This window comes from Myotis nattereri (genome assembly GCF_964212035.1).
Source record: "Myotis nattereri genome assembly, chromosome: 15".
Classification (NCBI taxonomy): Eukaryota; Metazoa; Chordata; class Mammalia; order Chiroptera; family Vespertilionidae; genus Myotis; species Myotis nattereri.
In genome coordinates this window covers 28,690,555-28,709,176 of record NC_138090.1, presented here as the reverse complement: position 1 = coordinate 28,709,176, position 18,622 = coordinate 28,690,555, and the positions used below count along the sequence as shown (strand labels likewise).

At 47.5% G+C, this 18,622-nt stretch overlaps 1 protein-coding gene across 1 annotated transcript in view; it reads left to right on the top strand.

Annotated features, from left to right (window-relative positions):
• Positions 1-9,680: 9,680 nt before the first annotated feature.
• The window catches only part of ZCCHC14 (zinc finger CCHC-type containing 14), a 68,647-nt gene continuing 59,705 nt past the window's right edge, over positions 9,681-18,622 (top strand). Inside the window, exon 1 of the mRNA XM_081107037.1 lies at positions 9,681-10,245. Within this exon, the coding sequence (XP_080963163.1) occupies positions 9,685-10,245 (561 nt within the window). The 5' untranslated portion in view covers positions 9,681-9,684. The remainder of the gene's footprint in view (positions 10,246-18,622) is intronic.

The following is an 18,622-nucleotide window of genomic DNA, read 5'->3' as shown; positions in this document are numbered from 1 at the left end:
ATGCTGAAGTTGCTAGAGGACCAGGCCATTATAAATAGGGAAGCAGGTTGTTTACCATGACAGAAATGATTTTTTTCTGAAGATATGGATAAACAATGTGATTTAACAGCCTTTGAACGTGGGATATATTTGAACGTGAGTGGCCAGATTATTATGACCACCCCATCAGTACTTCATTGGGCCACCTTTTGCCTTCAATACTGCGGCGATTCTCCTTGGCATTGACTCTACGAAATGTTGAAAGGTGATGCGAGGAATCTGACACCATGCCCGATGAATAGCACTGTCCAGTTCTGTGAGATTTGATGGTTGTGGAACCAGCTGCCTGATGGCTCTTTTAACTTCGTCCCACAAATGCTCAATTGGATTGAGATCTAGTGATTGTGGGGGCCACCTAAGCAAGGTAAAGTCTCCCTCATGTTCTTGAAACCACTCCTGCACAATACGAGCACTGTGGCATGGCGCATTGTCTTGTTGGAAGCAGCCATCTCCATTGGGATAAGCCATCAACATGATAGGATGAACCTGATCAGCCACGATACTTAAGTACGTTGTTCTATTCAGACATTTTTCCACACGAATTAAAGGGCCTAAATCATGCCAGGAAAACATGCCCCAAACCATAACACTGCCCCCACCAGCTTGAAGGGTTGTACTCATGCATGTGGGGTGCATGCTTTCATGCTGTTTCTGCCAAATTCTCACTCTGCCATCTGCATGATGCAACTCGAAATGTGATTCACCGGACCACATGACTTTTTTCCAATGCACGACTGTCCAATCCTTGTGTTCCTGTGCGAATTGGAGATGTTTTATTTTGGTAACTGCAGACAGCAAAGGTGTTCGAACAGGCCTTCGGCTTCCGTATCCCATACAATGCCTACAAACGTCAGATGGTCATAATAATCTGGCCACTCACGTTCAAATATAGCCCATGTTCAAGGGCTGTTAAATCACGTTATTTACCCATATCTTCAGAAAAAAATCACTTCTACTGTCGTGGTAAACGACCTGCTTCCCTATTTATAATGGTCTGGCCCTCTAGCAACTTCAGCGTGAAATTATAGCTAATTTGCCTACAAACGTCAGGTGGTCATAATAATCTGGCCACTCAGTGTATCTATCTATCTATCTATATTATATATCTATATATCTATATTTATACCTACATCTACATCTATATCTATATCTATCTATATATCTATATCTATCTATATTATATCTATATCTATATCTATATCTATCCTATCTAATAAAAGACAAAAAGGGTAATTAACCGTACCTCCGCTACGCTTCCTATCAGCTAATCAGCAAGATATGCAAATTAACTGCCAACAAAGATGGCGGCCGGCAGCATGAGGCTTGCTTGCTCCAGTGATGGAGGAAGCCAAGGTTCCCTGCCTGCCCCGGCCCGGCTCTGAGCCTGAAAGCAACAATGTTTCAATTATAGAAGTTAAACAAACCCCAGATACCTGCTTTCATCAGGCCATGGCCTCAGAGCTGGGAGCACCAGTGATGGCAACAATGTTTCAATTATAGAAGGTAAATAAATCCCAGAATCAAAAAAGAAAAGAAAAAAGGAGAGGCTGGGAGTTTCAGCCTCGGCCAGCCTGAAAACGGCCCTCAACCCCTCACCCAGACTAGCCAGGCACCCCAGTGGGGACCCCCACCCTAAAGGGGGTGTGGCCAGCCTGAAAACAGCCATCAGCCCCTCATCCAGGCTGGCCAGACACCCCAGTGGGGACCCCCACCCTGAAGGGGATGTGACCAGCTGCAAACAGCCATCAGCCCCTCACCCAGGCTGGCCAGGCACCCAAGCAGGATCCCCACCCTGATCCGGGACACCCTTCAAGGCAAACCAGCTGGCCCCCACCCATGCACCAGGCCTCTATCCTATATAATAAAAGGGTAATATGCAAACTGACCCTAACAGCAGAAAGACTGGGAATGACTGGTCATCATGATACACATTGACCACCAGGTTGCAGACGCTCAATGCAGAAGCTGCCCCCTGGTGGTCAGTGTGATCCCACAGAGGGAGCTCTGCTCAGCCACAAGCCAGGCTGATGGTTGCCAGTACAGCGGTGGTGGTGGGAACCTCTCCTGCCTCCTCAGCAACACTAAGGATGTCTGACTGCAGCTTAGGTCTGCTCCCCACTGGCAAGTGGACATCCCCCGAGGGCTGCCGGCCTGCCAGAGGGATGTCTGACTGCCATCTTAGGCCCAATCCCCCGGGGAACAGGCCTAAGCCAGCAGGTGGTCATCCCCCAAGGGGTCCCAGACTGCGAGAGGGCACAGGCTGGGCTGAGGAACACCCCCCCTCCCCCCCGAGTGCACAAATTTTTGTGTACCGGGTCTTTAGTATCTATCTATCTATCTATCTATCTATCTATCTATACTAGTGACCCAGTGCACGAAATTCGTGCACATTAAAAGGGGATTAGAGGAAATATTTTAATATTGCTATTTGCCCTTTCTCTATAATAAAAGTGTCAGAGATGAAAGAAAATTAGTAAAATGTATATGAAAATCTTCCTCCTGTCAGAGTCTGGGGTGCTCCGCGGGACCCAGAGTCAAGTCCCCACCCACCCACAGCACCTCAAAATTGCACGAGACGCAGACCCAGTTGGCCCCACCCCCATTGGGTGAGATCCAGACCTGGCCGGCCCCACCCTTGTCAAGCCCTGCCAGGTGGTGGTGGAAGGGGCACAGACTCAGGTCCCCTGGCCTGGACTGGACAGGGGCGCCGCCTGAGGTCCCCCAGCCTGGGCCGGGGTGGGGGGTGCACTATTACAGTTAAATATTTTACCCTTTGTTATTCCTACGTGATCTACAATAATAATCTGCTTCGTGTTGACATTTACTGCTATGTGCTAACAATTACCTGAAAGAGAAGTTGGGGTGCTTCACTGGGCTGGAAAAAGTTTAGCTAAATCAGAAAGCAGGTCTAATTAATCAAGTTTATTCTATGTCTATAAAAGGCTAAGTTGACTCACGCATGCACGATACATATAAAGCTCTCGCTGGCGCCAATTGCACACGTGTTTCCATTCGTCATTGTCAATTGTGAATTTGGTTGACACTTCTATTATAGAGAAAGGGCAAATAGCTGTATTAAAATATTTCTTCTAATTAATTTCCTTTCAATGTGCACGAATTTGTGCACCAGGCCACTAGTGCAACTATAAAAAAGAAGGATCTTTTACCCGTTGTAGCAGCATGATGGACCTGAAGATTAGTATGCTAAATGAAATAAGCCAGTCAGAGAAATAAAATTTCACATGATCTCACTTATATATGGAATCCTATGAACAAAATAAACTGACAAACAAAATAGGTCCAGAGGCATGGATGCATGGAACAGAATTACAGATCTCAGAGGGGAGAAGGGTAGGAGGGATGGGAAGAGAACATATATGCATATATGCCTAGCCCATGGACACAGATAATAGTGTGGTGAAAACCTGGGGTGGAGTAGGGGCTGGCTGGAGGGGGCCAAGGGTGAGGAGAAATGGGGGACATCTGTAATATTGTCAACAATTTTTAAAAAATTTAAAAAAAGAAACCTTCCATATTTTGAGTTAAACCTTGTCACCCAAACAATATGTTACCTGCCTTTGGGGTGTGGTTTTCACACACCCTTGAATCTGGGTGTGTCTTTTGTCTTGAGACTTCAAACCAAGCAGTGACAATTTGAGTAGGCACTGGGAAGAGTCCAGTCCCTCCATCTTTATCTCTGCTTGATGGTTCTCAGAAAGTCAGGCAGGATTCTACACAAGGTACATCTGGTGCAGCCTGGTGCCATGGCTAGGTAAGCGGAACTGCCTTTTGAAGCTCAGCCAACAGAGCAGAGAAACAACCCAACAACAGGGAATTAGTTGAATAAATCATCCAAACAAGATTCTGGGCTGTCCTTGAAAAGCGTGATTTATACAAGTCCACAACATGGACAGACATCTGGGGTAGGTAAAGTGGGGAAAAAGCAGATCACAAAATGTAGAGTACAATACTATTTTTACGGAGTATACTATTTTTGTAAAACTAGGCGTGCAAAAATATATATGAATACAAGAGTGTCTAGAAAGATGTATTTCAAAATGTTAACATTGGTTATGACTGATAAGTGAGGTTATTTTTAACTGTTACATTGTTTTTTAGTGAGATATAATCTCTTTACAAGGAGCATGTATTATCTCATAATCAGAAACAACAACACATTAATACATATATATGCTCCAATTTAGTTGCTTTAAAATACTACAGAAAGAAAATGTTATGCTAGTGTGGAGTGGAAGAAGTAGATAAAATAGGAATGGCAAAAAAGTCATTTCTATTGAAGCTGGGCAATAGGCTATATGGGAATTACTATACTATTCCTTGACTCTGGGTCTTTTTTAAAACTTCCAGAGTAAAAAAAGGTAAACAAACAAATAAAACACACAAAACTGAGAGCAGCGGTGAGTTAATTGTTGGCTTTCAGAGCGTTTCATTACTGTGATATAGGCAACATAGAAATGTGGAAAACAAATATCCAACAGAAATAGGCTGCAGAACTTAATGATGAGCATCCACAGTGTGACTTCTTTTACACCCTTTATTTTATTTTTCCCCATCACCATTTATCCCCCCATACCCTCTTCCCCCCCACAATCACACACTGTTGCCTGTGTCCATGATTTTGTTGTTGTTTTTTCTTTGAGCTCTTCAAGCTTCAGCTTTCCAATGTATCAATAAAATAGGGAGTATCCTGGCTGGAAGGCATGCAACACAAACTTGACTATGATTATAGTTGTGGTTGCTATTGGTTGACTAGAAGCCTGAAAGCATGACCTCCACTCCAAGAACAGTTTTCAAACCAGGGGATCACCAGGGTGCTGGCAAATGCAGAGCCCAAGGCCCCGCTCCCCAGCGTCTGACTCAGTCAGGACCTGGGGTCAGGCTTAGGAATCAACATCTTAAATAAGGGCCCAGCTAATTCCCACGGGGGAAACACCACATCTAGCCCAAGGCCAAAGACACCTGGGAAGCAGGTCTGCTTGGAGGAAAGCGTGTGGCTGTGCAGAAACAGGGCTGGGTGCAGTTTGAGACAACTGCCCAGTTGTGATTCCAGGTGGACGTTGTTAGCAGTCACAGCTAGGAAAACTGGCACATGACAGACACCTTTGGAGTCTTTGGTTTGCAGAACTAGTGAATAAATGACAAGTCAACTTTGTGCTTTCCTCCTGAGGGCCGGAGTCCGGGCAATTGACTTGGCAATATGCACTGTATGGCCCTGCGTCCATGACTGACTATTGAGCATCTGTGAAATGGGAACAATGATAGCAGTTTCAGGACCAGTCACACGGGGTTATGGCAGTCACAGGAGGCTACCATAGTTGAGGCACTGAGCAAGGATCATGTCAGTATGCTGCTTTTTAAAAAAATCCTCACTCAAAGACATGTTTATTGATTTTTAGAAAAAGAAGAAGGAGAGAGAGAGAGAGAGAGAGATCAGTTACCTTCTGTTCGCACCCCTATCAGGGATCAAACCTGCAACCTAGGTATGTGCCATGACTGGGAATTGAACCCACAACCTTTTGGTGTACAGGATAAGTTCCAATCAACTGAGCCACCCGGCCAGGGCAGGACCCACTTCTTAAGGCTTTCACATTAGAGGTTTGGAGTCCCTTTGCTCTCTTAGTCACTGGAAAGCAGGGTCTAGGACAAAGAAAAAATGAAACTCAGTAAGTCCATCCTACTGGAGACCACACACATCCTGATGACCTACTCCTTGAAAAAATAAGCAGCAGATCCAGGCAGGGAGTCTGGGTGTGCACCTCCAGCCCCAACTCTTTAATCTGTGTCTCAGTCGTGTTTTCATGTTCCTGATGCCAGCCTGGCCTCCAGGCTCCTCTCCCCATTATAAACGAGAAAGGAAAAGGAAAAAGCAAGGCTATGTGGTGTGTGTGGAGGGGGGGAGGGGGAGGAGGGGCTGTGCTTGGAATCCCAGATGGCCAATCTGGCCTCAGCCCTGTCATCACCTACTGTGGTAATTTAGCCAGTATCACTAACTCCGACTTAGGCACGTCATATCTCCCCTGCAAAATCATTTGTTTGGGGAATTTGTGGTGAGCTCCCAGTCTCTCTCTTTCTCATAAATAATATTAATTTATGCTCCATTCCAGCCCTATTGGAAATGCAAAAACTGTCCCAACCTCGACTGTGAGCTCCCCAATAGCAGGGCCCACTGCTCTATCAACCCCTGGCCCCGAGTTAAGCTCAAGGCAAGTATGGCCTGAAGGGGGTGAACCTGCTGTCCACTCTGCATTGTGTGAACACACAACCCAGCTTTTAACTGTAGCTTCAGTTTTGCTCATGGGGAGGAATGCCCCACTCTCTGACCTGTCCTGTGCCCCTCCCCCCAACCTCCTCCCACAGCCCCACAGCCCCTCCACTATGTCAATGCAGAGGTGGAGAAATGTTGAATCCAGGGGTTACCTTTTGCAGAGAATGGGGAAATGAGAAGCTCTAAATAGGACAGAGAAGAAATCTGTTTCAGAGTAGGAATCCTGGCTGGGCGGGAGAGCAGGTACAGCAACAGGGCTGGGCCTGAGAGATTATGTTCCTAAGGACTGCCAGGTGGGTGTCCACCCTTCTCCCCTGGGAGACCCCTGGCTGCTTCCCGGGGGAGGGAACAGTGTGCAGAAGGGACAGCTCCTGCAGACAGAGCACGCAGCATGTTTACTTTGGGGTAGGGAGTTCAGGCTGCCAGTTCCTTAAAGATGAGGGGGCTGGATCCCATTCTCCTCAGAGGCTCCCAAACCCTTAGTGGGGTCTGAACCTGTAGGGTAACAATTTATTATCCACTGAGTTGCATTAAACTGAGCTGAAGTTGAGGGGGACATGATATAGTGAGTCCTAAAACTGCCATAACAAGTAAGCACAGATTTGGTGGCTTAATGCAACAGAAATGTATCCTCTCTCCATTCTGGAGTCCAGAAGTCCAAGGGCAAGGTGCGGACAGGGCCATGTTCCTTCTGAAGGCTCTAGCGAAGGACCCTTCCTGCCTCTTTTAGCTTCTGGTGGCTCCAGGCGTCCCTGGTTCTAATCTCTGCTCCCATCTTCACATGGCCTTTTCTGAGTCTCTGCTTGTCCTTGCCTGTCTCTTAGAAGGACACTCTCATTGGGTTTAGGGCCGACTCTAACCATGATCTCATCTTGATTCTTACCTGAATTATATCTGAAAAGACCATATTTCCAAATAAGGTCATATTCTGAGATTCTGGGTGGATGTGATCTTTTGGGAGGCACTATTCAACCCAGTACAGACATTAAGTAGCAAACAGCACAGCAAGAAGTGGTAAAAAAAGGCTGTCAGGGGCAGGGAGACCTTGATCTGGTGACTTCTGTGGCTTAGTTGTCCTAGCTAGGGATGGCTTCCATTAGCATCTATGAGCTCCACTGTCAGCTGGGGGGGAGGTGGGGGGAGGTCCATGTGGTACCTGACTCCCTTTTACATATGAAGAAACGGAGGCTCAGAGGGGCTGAGTGAACAGCCAAAGTCCCAGAGCAGGCTAGGGCTGGCACTGAAATCCAGGTTGGCTTGGCACCAGAGCTTGAGGATTTCACAGCCAAATTGGACTGGATTTGAGGACCCCCCCCCCCGCCCCCCAATGCTGATAAGATCCCATTCTGAGGAACTTCGTTTATCAATAGAAGGCAAAGGTGTTAATGGTCTTGATTTTCATGTTCCTTCACTCCCTCATATTGTAGATTTTTGAACGTGACTACTTCCATGGAATCACTCGAACAGGTGAGGTTAAAGAGAACAAGGATTAATCCAATTATTTGTAGAAATTAGTTTGGACTGGGGAAATAAGGCGGGGAGACCCAGCTTGCCCCTCCTACCTACATGGGAAGCTACCCTGAATTCCTGCTCCTTCCTACACTGGCCAAGAACACCAGGGTGCCTCTGGGAAAATTTGTCCAAGGTGTGGAGAGGGCGTGGAAAACAAATTTTCTTTTCCCCCCAACTACGGCTCTGTAATGTCTGTTTTAAGCTCCCTAGGGCAGGGAGGGCACCACTTTGCTCATGGCTGCCCTGCTCAGGGCTTAGAACCTGGCATATACCAGGCCTCCATAAAGTTGCTTAGGGAACGACGCATCCTTGATCACAAGGCATCTAAATAAGGGCTCTAGACTAAGAGGTAGAGTACGGGAGGAATGAATTTCTTGTTCCTGTGTCTCAGTTTCCTTATTTGTAGCTGCTTGCAGTTGCAGAATTTAAAGGTGGTTGGGTGCCCCACCTTTCCCCAGCCTGTAATCCGGTGCCAATGCAAATGCCAGGTGAGGGGGCGGTTCACCTGTTCCTTGACCCCTGGTGGGTGTATCTGCATCCTCCAGGTTCCGGAGCCTAGGGAGTAACCCCCTGAAAGGAGGCTTACTTGGTGGAGAAAGCTTGTTCCCATCACATCGCCAAGGCGGGCCTACAGCCTCAGAAATGAGGGCGCCTGCCCGCTATGAGCTCACAACCTGCTCACAAGCCGCCGGGGTGGTTATTATTACCCTCACCTTCTGAGAAGGCAAATGAGACCAAGGCTCAGAGACCAAGCCACTTGCCCAAGGTCACACAGCTCAGCAGGCAGAGCAGGGATGGGGACTCGGTCTCCGGAGCCCCGCTCCAGCGGCTTTTCGAAGACACCGCTATCTCCCTATTGTGACGCTCAGGAATAAAACAGGCCGGACGCCTCGCTTTTACAATGCTCCACGCAAATCTGTGGGAACAAAAGCAACCAGAAATCTGCCCCGGATTTTCCATCGCTCCGGCCCGACGGGCCAATCGACTCCGCCGGCCAAGGAGGGGTGGAACGGGGCGGGCCCAACGTGATCGACAGCACCGGGGGGCGTGGTCGCGGGGGGTGTGAGTCTGGATTGGGGACCCGAAACAATCACAGGCTTAGAAGGGGCATCTTGAGCCAATCAGCGGGGGGGAGGCGGGCCCTGCCGGCCTGGCTGTCGCGAGAGGCGACTACCCCGCCCACTTGAGCTTCGTCCCGGGGTCCGTCAGCTGCGAACACGGCCGCGCTCGTCTGGATCCGTCCGCGGCGCTGGGAGCCTGGGCGCGAGGCCGCTCGAGTGCCGGCGCAGATCCCTCCGCCGTCCGCCCGCGCGCCGCGCCCCGCGTGTCCGTCCACCACCGCTGCCGAGGCGCCCGCCCGCCCTCCCGCGGCCTCCGTCCTAGTAACGGCCGGCCAGCACCAGCGCGGCGGCGGAGGCGGAATGGCCGGGGCGGCTCCGTCGGGGGGCGGCCCGCAGTGACAGACCCTGCGGCGCGGGGGGAGATGGGGGCGGCCGCCTCCCGGGCGACGACGACGACGACGAGGAGCAGCCGCCGCCGCCGCCGCGCACCGGCCGCCGCTGGGGACGGGCGCGGGCCAAGAGCCCGCCCGTGAGCGGGGGGCCCGAGGCCGCTCGCCGCCCCCGGCCGCCCCGGCCGCCCCGGGCCCCCCCAGCGCCCCGCGCGCGCCCGCCCGCCGGCCGCTGGCGGGGGTCTCACCCGCGCCGCGCGCCCCCGGTCCGGCCCGCGGCGTCCACCCTCCTCCGCCCGGCCCCGCCGCGCCTCCCGCTCGCTCCCGCCGCGCCCCGCGCCCCCGGCCCCGGGCTTCGGCCTCCGGCCCCGGGCGGCGGCGCGGCACGGGCGGCAGCATGGTGGAGAAGCGCTGCCCGCTGCAGAGGGACGGCGTGTACCGTTGGTTCTCGGAGCTGCCGTCGCCGCAGCGCGTGGAGTTCCTGTGCGGCCTGCTGGACCTGTGCATCCCGCTCGAGTTGCGCTTTCTCGGCTCCTGCCTCGAGGACCTGGCGCGCAAGGACTACCACTCGCTGCGCGACTCCGAGATCAAGGCCAACAACCCCGCCGACCTGGGCAGCCTCACCAACCTGACGGACGAGGTGGTGCGCAGCAAGCTGCTGGTGTCGCTGGCGCTCCTGGGCTCGGAGCAGCGCGAGGCGGCTGGCGTGCTCTACCGCACGCTCACGCACATCGACTCCATCATCCACAACTACGGGCTGCAGCTCAACGAGGGCCGTACGGGCGATGAGTTCCTGCTGCTCTTCACCATGGCCTCCAACCACCCGGCCTTCAGCTTTCACCAGAAGCAGGTGCTGCGCCAGGAGCTCACGCAGATTCAGAGCAGCCTGAGCGGCGGCGGCGGCGGCGGGGGCCACGGGGGCAAGAGCGCGCTGCCCACCTGCCCGTCCTGCCACAAGGTGCGTGCCCACGCGGGAGGCGGGCCCGGCGCCCCCCACCCGCACCGCAAGCCTCCAACCCGCTCCCCAAAACGCCCACCACCAAGCCTCCACCCCGAACGGAAAACACTCGCTCCCGAAGCTTTCACTTGAGATCCCAAACCCTCACCTGAACCCTAAACTCATACCTGCACCCCCAGGCTTCCATCCTGGTTCCGCAGCCGCCAACCAAGCTTTCACTCCGCGTTTGTATCCCAAGCCTCCACCCTGTACCCTATGCCCGCACTCCAAGCCCCTGCCGCCACTTCCACCCGCAAATCCTGCACCCCAAGACCGTCCCGTACCTCGCGCCCTTGAGGCTGTTGCACCCATCCATCTCGCCCGGGTTAGTCGGGGAAGTATGGGAGGACGCACTAACGGCTCCCTTAGAGGGACAGATAACCCCAGTCAGAGGTTGCGGCCTCAGTTACATGGTTTCTCCAAATCTGGTGGTTATTACTAGAAAAGGAAGCCGTATGAGATAGAGAAGGCTCTAGGCCAGTAGTTCTCAACCTTCCTAATGCCGCGACCCTTTAATACAGTTCCTCATGTTGTGGTGACCCCCAACCATAAAAGTATTTTCGTTGCTACTTCATAACTGTAATTTTGCTACTGTTATGAATCGTCATGTAAATATCTGATATGCAGGATGTATTTTCATCGTTATAAATTGAACATAATTAAAGCATAGTGATTAATCACAAAAACAATATGTAATTATGTATGTGTTTTCCGATGGTCTTAGGTGAAAGGGTCGTTTGGCTCCCAAAGGGGTCGCGACCCACAGGTTGAGAACCGCTGCTCTAGGCCTTCGCAGACATTCGCGGGTGTCATGTGGCTCCCCAGGCCTGGTTGTGGGTTTCCCCTAAGTGGGCAGGTGTCGCCGCTGGAACGGTCAGAAGGGCAGGTGGGACCGCGGAGTGGGCACGCGTGTGTGAGCCCATGTATACATGTATTCGTGTGCTTGTGAGTGCATGTATAGCACTGATGAATGTGTATGCTTATGCATATGTGTGTATGAACTTATGAATGCACATCCGTATCTGTGTTTATGCTTGTGTTTAAGACAGTTGCATGTGAGACAGTTATTTCTCAATGTGAAACAAATCCCAGGCTTGGAGCCCGAGCGTGTTGAGGGTATCAGTTCCCTAAGGAATGCTAGGTTAAGTTAAAGATCTCCAGTCTCCAAATTAAACAGGAAGGGTATCATGGTCATCCACTTAGAAATGTGAACTTCTGTCTAAATGTTTCAAAACTATGTAACCAAAGTGTTTGGGGCTCAAACTTGGTTTTTTATGGCCCCTTGAGACCCAATGCCAAAATTGTGCCCCGAGGGGGAAAGAAGGATTTTCTATGACCAAGTGTGTTGTATTTAGATTACACACTGACTTTGGGAAGCAAGAGATTGCAGTCAAAGACCAGTACGTAGAATATCTTTCTTTGACAGTGCCTAAGCTCTTTTAAGTTAAATGTTTGATACTCACTGGTTTGCTGCTGGTGGTTTTAAGTTCTCTTTCAAACCTGAATTGTGGCTTTTCTTCTTTAATGTCTTCCTGTAGGAAGTGGTTGTGGTCCCTGCATTGGTTTTAATCTATGTCCTATCTTTTCTTGGTGACATTGATATCCGAGACCGTGGTTTTCTTTTTAAATGTGTGTTCAGATCCCACCCATATTGTGCACTGGGCAGAAAAATGTTATTCCGCTACGCCAAAGCCTGGGTCCCAGGGAATGTGGTGGTCTGTAGGGAGTTCAATAAGCTTTGGGGTTCCAGTGGACTATCGCCTGTCCATGGGATTTCAGTCCCCTAAGGCCAGCTTCATGTGCTGTTAGTCTTCAGGTTAAATGCAACACACTGAGAATGTCTATGGCCATGAGTCCAGTCTTGTTCAGCTCTTAAAGGGTGTCTTTTGTGTGTGCAGATGCATCATCACTTTATTAAAAGCAGAAGATAGTGGTCATTATTTTGGTGGGGAGTAAGCTAAAAGCTAGAACAAAAATGTCATTTATAATAGAGCCTTTCTGTCAAGCCAGAAATCTGTCAAGCCAGATGTGATGAAGGGGCTAATCTACCCCCCCACCCTTCCTATCCAAATGGGCACTGAATTGATCAACTGTGTGACCTTGGCCAGAGTCCTCCCTCCTCCGGTGTTTCCCTATTGCAAGGCAAGTTACCTGCCTCATGGACTTGTTTGGAGGGTCACATGATGTCACATGTAAATTGCCCAGCAGATGTGCAGTGAGGGCTTCCTTCTGTCTTCTCTGGCTTTTTATAGAGGGATGCTAACTTGAGCAAGGCACATTGTTATAGAATAAAATGTTTGTCTCTCAATGTTTTCAAAATTGATTTTTGGATAGTTACTTGGAGCTGACAGTTTTTTTGTTCACCCTTGGGAAATTGGAGAATTCTGCCTGTCCCTTATTAATGAGGTTATAAGCCAGCTGTGGGCAAACTACGGCCCTCGGGCCGGAGCCGGCCCGTTTGAAATGAATAAAACTAAAAAAAAAAAAAGACCGTACCCTTTTATGTAATGATGTTTACTTTGAATTTTTATTAGTTCACACAAACACTCCATCCATGCTTTTGTTCCAGCCCTCCGGTCCAGTTTAAGAACCCATTGTGGCCCTCGAGTCAAAAAGTTTGCCCACCCCTGTTATAAGCCCTGGCCTGGTAGCTCAGTTGGCTAGAGTGTTGTCCCAATAAGCCAAGGTTTCGGGTTCAGTCCCAGTCAGGGCATATATAAGAATTAATCAATGAGTGCATAAATGAGTGGGACAACAAATTGATGTTTCTCTCTCAAAAAATCAATAAATAGAAATTTAAAAATAATGAGTAACCTTGGTGCCATTGCTTCCATATTTCCAAACAAATGGTATCTAGTTTTCTCTATATCCCCTATGCCACTCCTAAAGTAATTTCAGTCACATTCATTGAACTTTCTGTTCCTTTGCTGCTTTAAATTTAATGCCTGACATTGATAAACGCTTCTGTTGCTTGGAGTAGGCAACTTGTGAAATCTAGCCTTTAAGCATTTTGCTGCCTTTGTTTCTCTAAATCTAACATTTAGTGTAATCCTAGAAAAGCAGCCCCATTAAAGCTCTATTTGTATTTCTTTTGTAAGCTGTTGTATTATGTTTTAAGCTCTGAGCCTAGAGACTTTGTGTTTCTCTTTTAGAGATAAAGATTTTAACTGCTTCATTCTTTATCCTAAGGTAACACTTCTTTTAACTATATTTTTTGATATGTATAGGCATTATTTACATTTGCTTCTTCAAGCCCTTACTATGTTATTTCAAAATTCTTACTGCTCAGAGGACTTGTAGAAATTTAAAAGTGTAAGGAATGTAAAATAGACATTTTTACTTTCAGAAAGAAAAGAATTCATAGCGGTAGAGCTGGTGATTGATTGCAGTAGCTTTACTGTACTCAGTAGCTGACAAGTTCTGTAGGTGTGCTGTTCCTTAAGGCACGATGGAAAATGGTGATAATGGTTGGTTTGGACTTAACACTCACTACCTCTGTCTTTCCATTTTATGTAAATATAAAGCCATAGTTTTGGAAAAAGCTAGCCTTTGCGGTCTTTTCTCTATGTAAATGATAATGTGCTGTGGTATATACTTACTTTTAAAAAATAACGGCTTTATTGAGATTTAACCCATATAACATAAAATTGACCCCTTTAGTGTGTACCGTTCATTGGTTTTCAGTACATTTAGAAAATTGTGCCCCCCCCCGCCCCCCCACCTTTGTGTTTCAGAATCCTTGTTGTAGAGATCATACTGGAACTACTTACTGAGATTGATTTTTTTAAAGGAAGAATTGAAACAATGATTTTAAAGTGCTTAGTGCAGGAGTGTGGTGGGTAGTAGTCTTCCTTTGGGTTTCTTACCGTTTCCCAGCCATCTGGTTTCGTTCCCCTCTTGTTGCTTTAGAACCTTATAGAGAGACTCCGTGTATTAACAAATAGGTCACTGTTGTCTTACTCCCCACATGGTCTGTGTCCCTTTTTCTTGGTAGTCTTTCCTGATGAGCATTCCTTGTCAGTTCATAGCGCAGCGGTTCTCAACCTGTGGGTCGCGACCCCTTTGGCGGTCGAACAACCCTTTCACAGGGGTCGCCGAAGACCATCCTGCATATCAGATATTTACATGACGATTCATAACAGTAGCAACATTACAGTTATGAAGTAGCAACGAAAATAATTTTGTGGTTGGGTCACAACATGAGGAACTGTATTTAAAGGGCCAGAAGGTTGAGAGCCACTGTCATAGTGCTTCTTCGTTGTACTAGTAACTTATGGCTGCCCTGTACGAATGTGCGATTTAATCACTCCCTATTGATGGACATTTTGTTCCCTCTTTACCATTACAGACAACTCAGTGTCTTTGACGTATTATGTATGTGTCATCTACATACAACAAACAACATGCATGGCTTTCACATTTCAGTCAGTAAGTGTGTCTGTAGAACAGAAACCTGGAAGCAGGATTGTTGCTGGGTGAAGTGGTCTGTACTGTAATTACTTTAGATATTGCTGAGATCATCTACCTTTTGGAATTCCCACAGCAATGTGATTGTCTGTTCCTATACCTTCAGCTAGTATGTAGAGTCAGCACCCCCTGATCCCTTCCCCAGATTTTTGCCATTTGGTTGGTTGGGTGAGAAGCACATCTCAGTGTAGTGTAATTTTATTTTATTTTTGGCAAGCTCTTCATAGCCTCTGCCCATCTCTGTTGGATTGTTGATCTTTTCTTTATTGTTTTTTAGGAGTTCTTTAAGTTTCAAGGAAATTGTGCTTTTGTCTTTAGAAGTTGCAATTTTTTGTTTTCCAGGTTTTTTTCCTTTTCATTTGGACTTTACCATGCAGTTTTAAAAATATATACATATATATTTATCAGCCTGTATGGCTTCTGGGTTTTGTGTCATGAGAAATGCTTTATACATTATGCATTGCACATATTATTATACATATGCATTATACATTATACAGACATTCCCTGTGATTTCTTCTGGTATAGAACTTGTGTGGTTTCTCATTTTACATTTAACAGATCCGTCTGGAATTTATTATGGTGTAAGGTACAAAGCTAGTTTTATATTTCCAGATGACAACCCATTTGCCCTAGTGTCATTTGTTGAATAATCCATCTTTTCCCTCCAAATTTGAAATAACTTTTATCATTTGCTGCATTTCCCATATATATTTGGGTTTGCTTCTAGACCAGCCGTGGGCAAACTACGGCCCGCTTGAAATGAATAAAACTAAAAAAAAAAAAAAAAAGACCGTACCCTTTTATGTAATGATGTTTACTTTGAATTTATATTCGTTCACACAAACACTCCATCCATGCTTTTGTTCCGGCCCTCCCGTCCAGTTTAAGAACCCATTGTGGCCCTCGAGTCAGAAAGTTTGCCCACGCCCTATTCTAGACTATATTTGGTTTCATTGATGTTTTTATCGGATGACTAATTTGTCAGTTTCATTGGGTACTTTTCAGTTATCTGTTTTATCTCTCATTCGTTCTGTGGATTCTCCACACCTAGGTGAAATTCCTAGGAGACCGGGTATTTTTTTAAAAAACATATATGGCTGCAGAGGTGCCTCCCCCAGGGTCTGGCTTAACGGAGTCTGGACATGGCCTGGGCAGCCCACTGAGAGCCGTCATTAGTCCTCTGGCACCACTGATTTTTCTCCTGCTTCTGAGTATTTGCTTTCAGTTTTTCTTCTGCTTTTGTACCTTTTTGATGATGGCATTCCTCAGACTCCTCTCCTTCTTTCCCTTCTCTTTTTACTTTATAATGTCACTGATGAATCCAAAACCTGTATTCCAGCTTGGAGTTTCCAGGTAACTCAGTCTGTCCTAAGATGAGTTCCTCTGTCCCCATACTGGACCACTCTACCCTTGTCCCCAACCTTCCCCCCAGCAAGAAGCCTATGCCTTTCATAGATAGTTTGCCTGCCTTCTTATCCCTCCAGCCACCTTGTTTCCAAGTCCTAAACATCCTTCTAGATTTGTTTTCCATCAACACAACCACAGCCCAGGTCACTGTTCTCCCTGTCTATCTGCCTGTCCTTCTCTCTCCTTCTCTTTCAACCTGTCCCCACCACACTTAGCATGATGGTTGCACATATGGCACACTTCTGTGTAAGTGGACTTAGATGTTGGGCTATTTGCCAGGAAGCCAGGGAATAGATAAAATTAGTCTTCAGGGAACAAGCACAACCCTAGCCTCATGTAACTCCACTCTCCCGAGTCAAGAACGCATGCTGGAATGCAAGTGAGTGATGATCTCCTTTTAGAATTAAGCTGATGTCATTGTTTAAAGTCGACAAGAGAAAACTTTGTAGCTGCTCTATTTCATTTTTTAATTAAACTACTCAGAAACGTTGGTACTTCAGCAATTTTTAAAAAATAACTGCACAGTCCTGGCTGGTTTTACTCGGTGGTTAGAGTGCCGGCCCATGGACTAAAGGGTGGTGAGTTCCATTCCCAGTCAAGGGCATGTACCTTGTCTCTCTCACTTCGCTGTTTCTCTTTTCACTCTCGCTCCTCCTCCTCCCTCCCTTCCTCTGTCTCTAGAAATCAATGGAAAAAATATCCTCAGGTGATGATTAAAATGAAAGAAGGAACTGCGACATAACCTAACTTCTGACCTACTGTAGCACTTCGTAGTCTCCCTGACCTAAATAGATCTAGTCTACTATAACAACTAGTCTCCCTGGGCCCACTCTTAGCCTCTAACAACAGTTCCCACATTGTTACTGGAATGGCCTTGGTAAGGTGCCTGTAGGTTTCTTATTTTCTGATATGCAGTTCTTAGCATGGTATTTTGTAGCCTTTGTGATGTATCCATTGCCTGTCTATACTCACCGCTTTCTATACTTGTAGTTCCTCATATTCTACTTGTTTTACCTTTCTCCTGAGCCTTTACAGATGCGGTTCTCTTAGATGGGACACCAGATAGCTATCTGAGGCACCCCAGCCCTGACTTCTTGGCTCATATATACCAAGCCTTCTGTTGCTGCCTTCTGTCCTAGAACTTAGCATACTGTATTGTAATAGTTTTATTTAAATTTTCATCACTAAACTTTGACTTACCGGAGGGCAGAGCTTGTCTTTCTCTTTCAATCCCAGGGCTAGCGGTCCCTGCTACCCAATAGGGCTGTGTTCCGAGCATCTGTGAACACCTAATGGGTGGGAGTATTGGTTGTTGATGAGAGGCCGTCCGAATGAAAACAGTTTTCCCCTAGTGCTTTTTCTCTTTTTGTTTTGTTAATCCTCACCAGAGGATATTTTTCCCCTTGATTTTTAGACAGAGTGGAAGGGAGAGGGAGAGGCAGAGAGAGAAACTTTGATGTGAAAGAGACACACAGATTGGTTGCCTCCTGCATGGGGATCGAACCTACAACAGAGGTACATGGCCCTGACCGTAATCAAACATGGGACCCTTCAGTCCGTGGACCGATGCTCCAACCACCGAGATAACCGGCTGGGCCTCGGTGCTTTTTTCTGGGCCCTAGTAGTGATCCTTATTACCAACTCGGGCTTTTCCTTCATTCACTGGCCATTTCTCTGATGCATTTCATAGCTGTAGATTCTAGTGAATTTTTTGTTGTTAAACCTGAAGATATTTTTCCATTGACTTTTAGAGAGAGTGGAAGGGAGAGGGAGAGACAGAGAGAGAATCATCGATGTGAGAGAGACACTTTGACTGGTTGCCTCCCGCGCACACCTCGACCATGGCTGGCCTGCAACCGAGGAACATGCCCTTGACCGGAATCGAACCAGGAACCCTTCGGTCCAAGGGCTGAGGCTCTATTCACTGAGCCAAACCAGCTAGGGCAATGTGAATTTTAACATGGTATTTTACTTTCTTATTTTTCAAAAGCTGGCATGCAAAAGCTTTCATTGGGAGAAATTCTCTGAACATCATAGTTGGCTTTATGTTATCCCATGACAAAACCAAGTTTTATGGACAAGTACACAGAGAGCTGGGGAAGGGCATATGGTCTTCTGATGCTATAGTAGACTGTCTCCCTTACTATCAATGTGGGTTAGTGGTAGTGGTTGTAGTTCTAAAAGTAAGACTGTTGCCCTAACCGGTTTGGCTCAGTGGATAGAGCGTCAGCCTGTGGACTCAAGGGTCCCAGGTTTGATTCCGGTCAAGGGCATGTACCTTGGTTGCGGGCACATCCCCAGTAGGGAGTGTGCAGGAGGCAGCTGATCGATGTTTCTCTCTCATCGATGTTTCTAACTCTCTATCTCTCTCCCATCCTCTCTGTAGGAGATCAATAAAATATATTTTTTAAAAAATAAAATAAATAAAAGTAAGACTGTTTTTAATTTATTCCTTTAATGT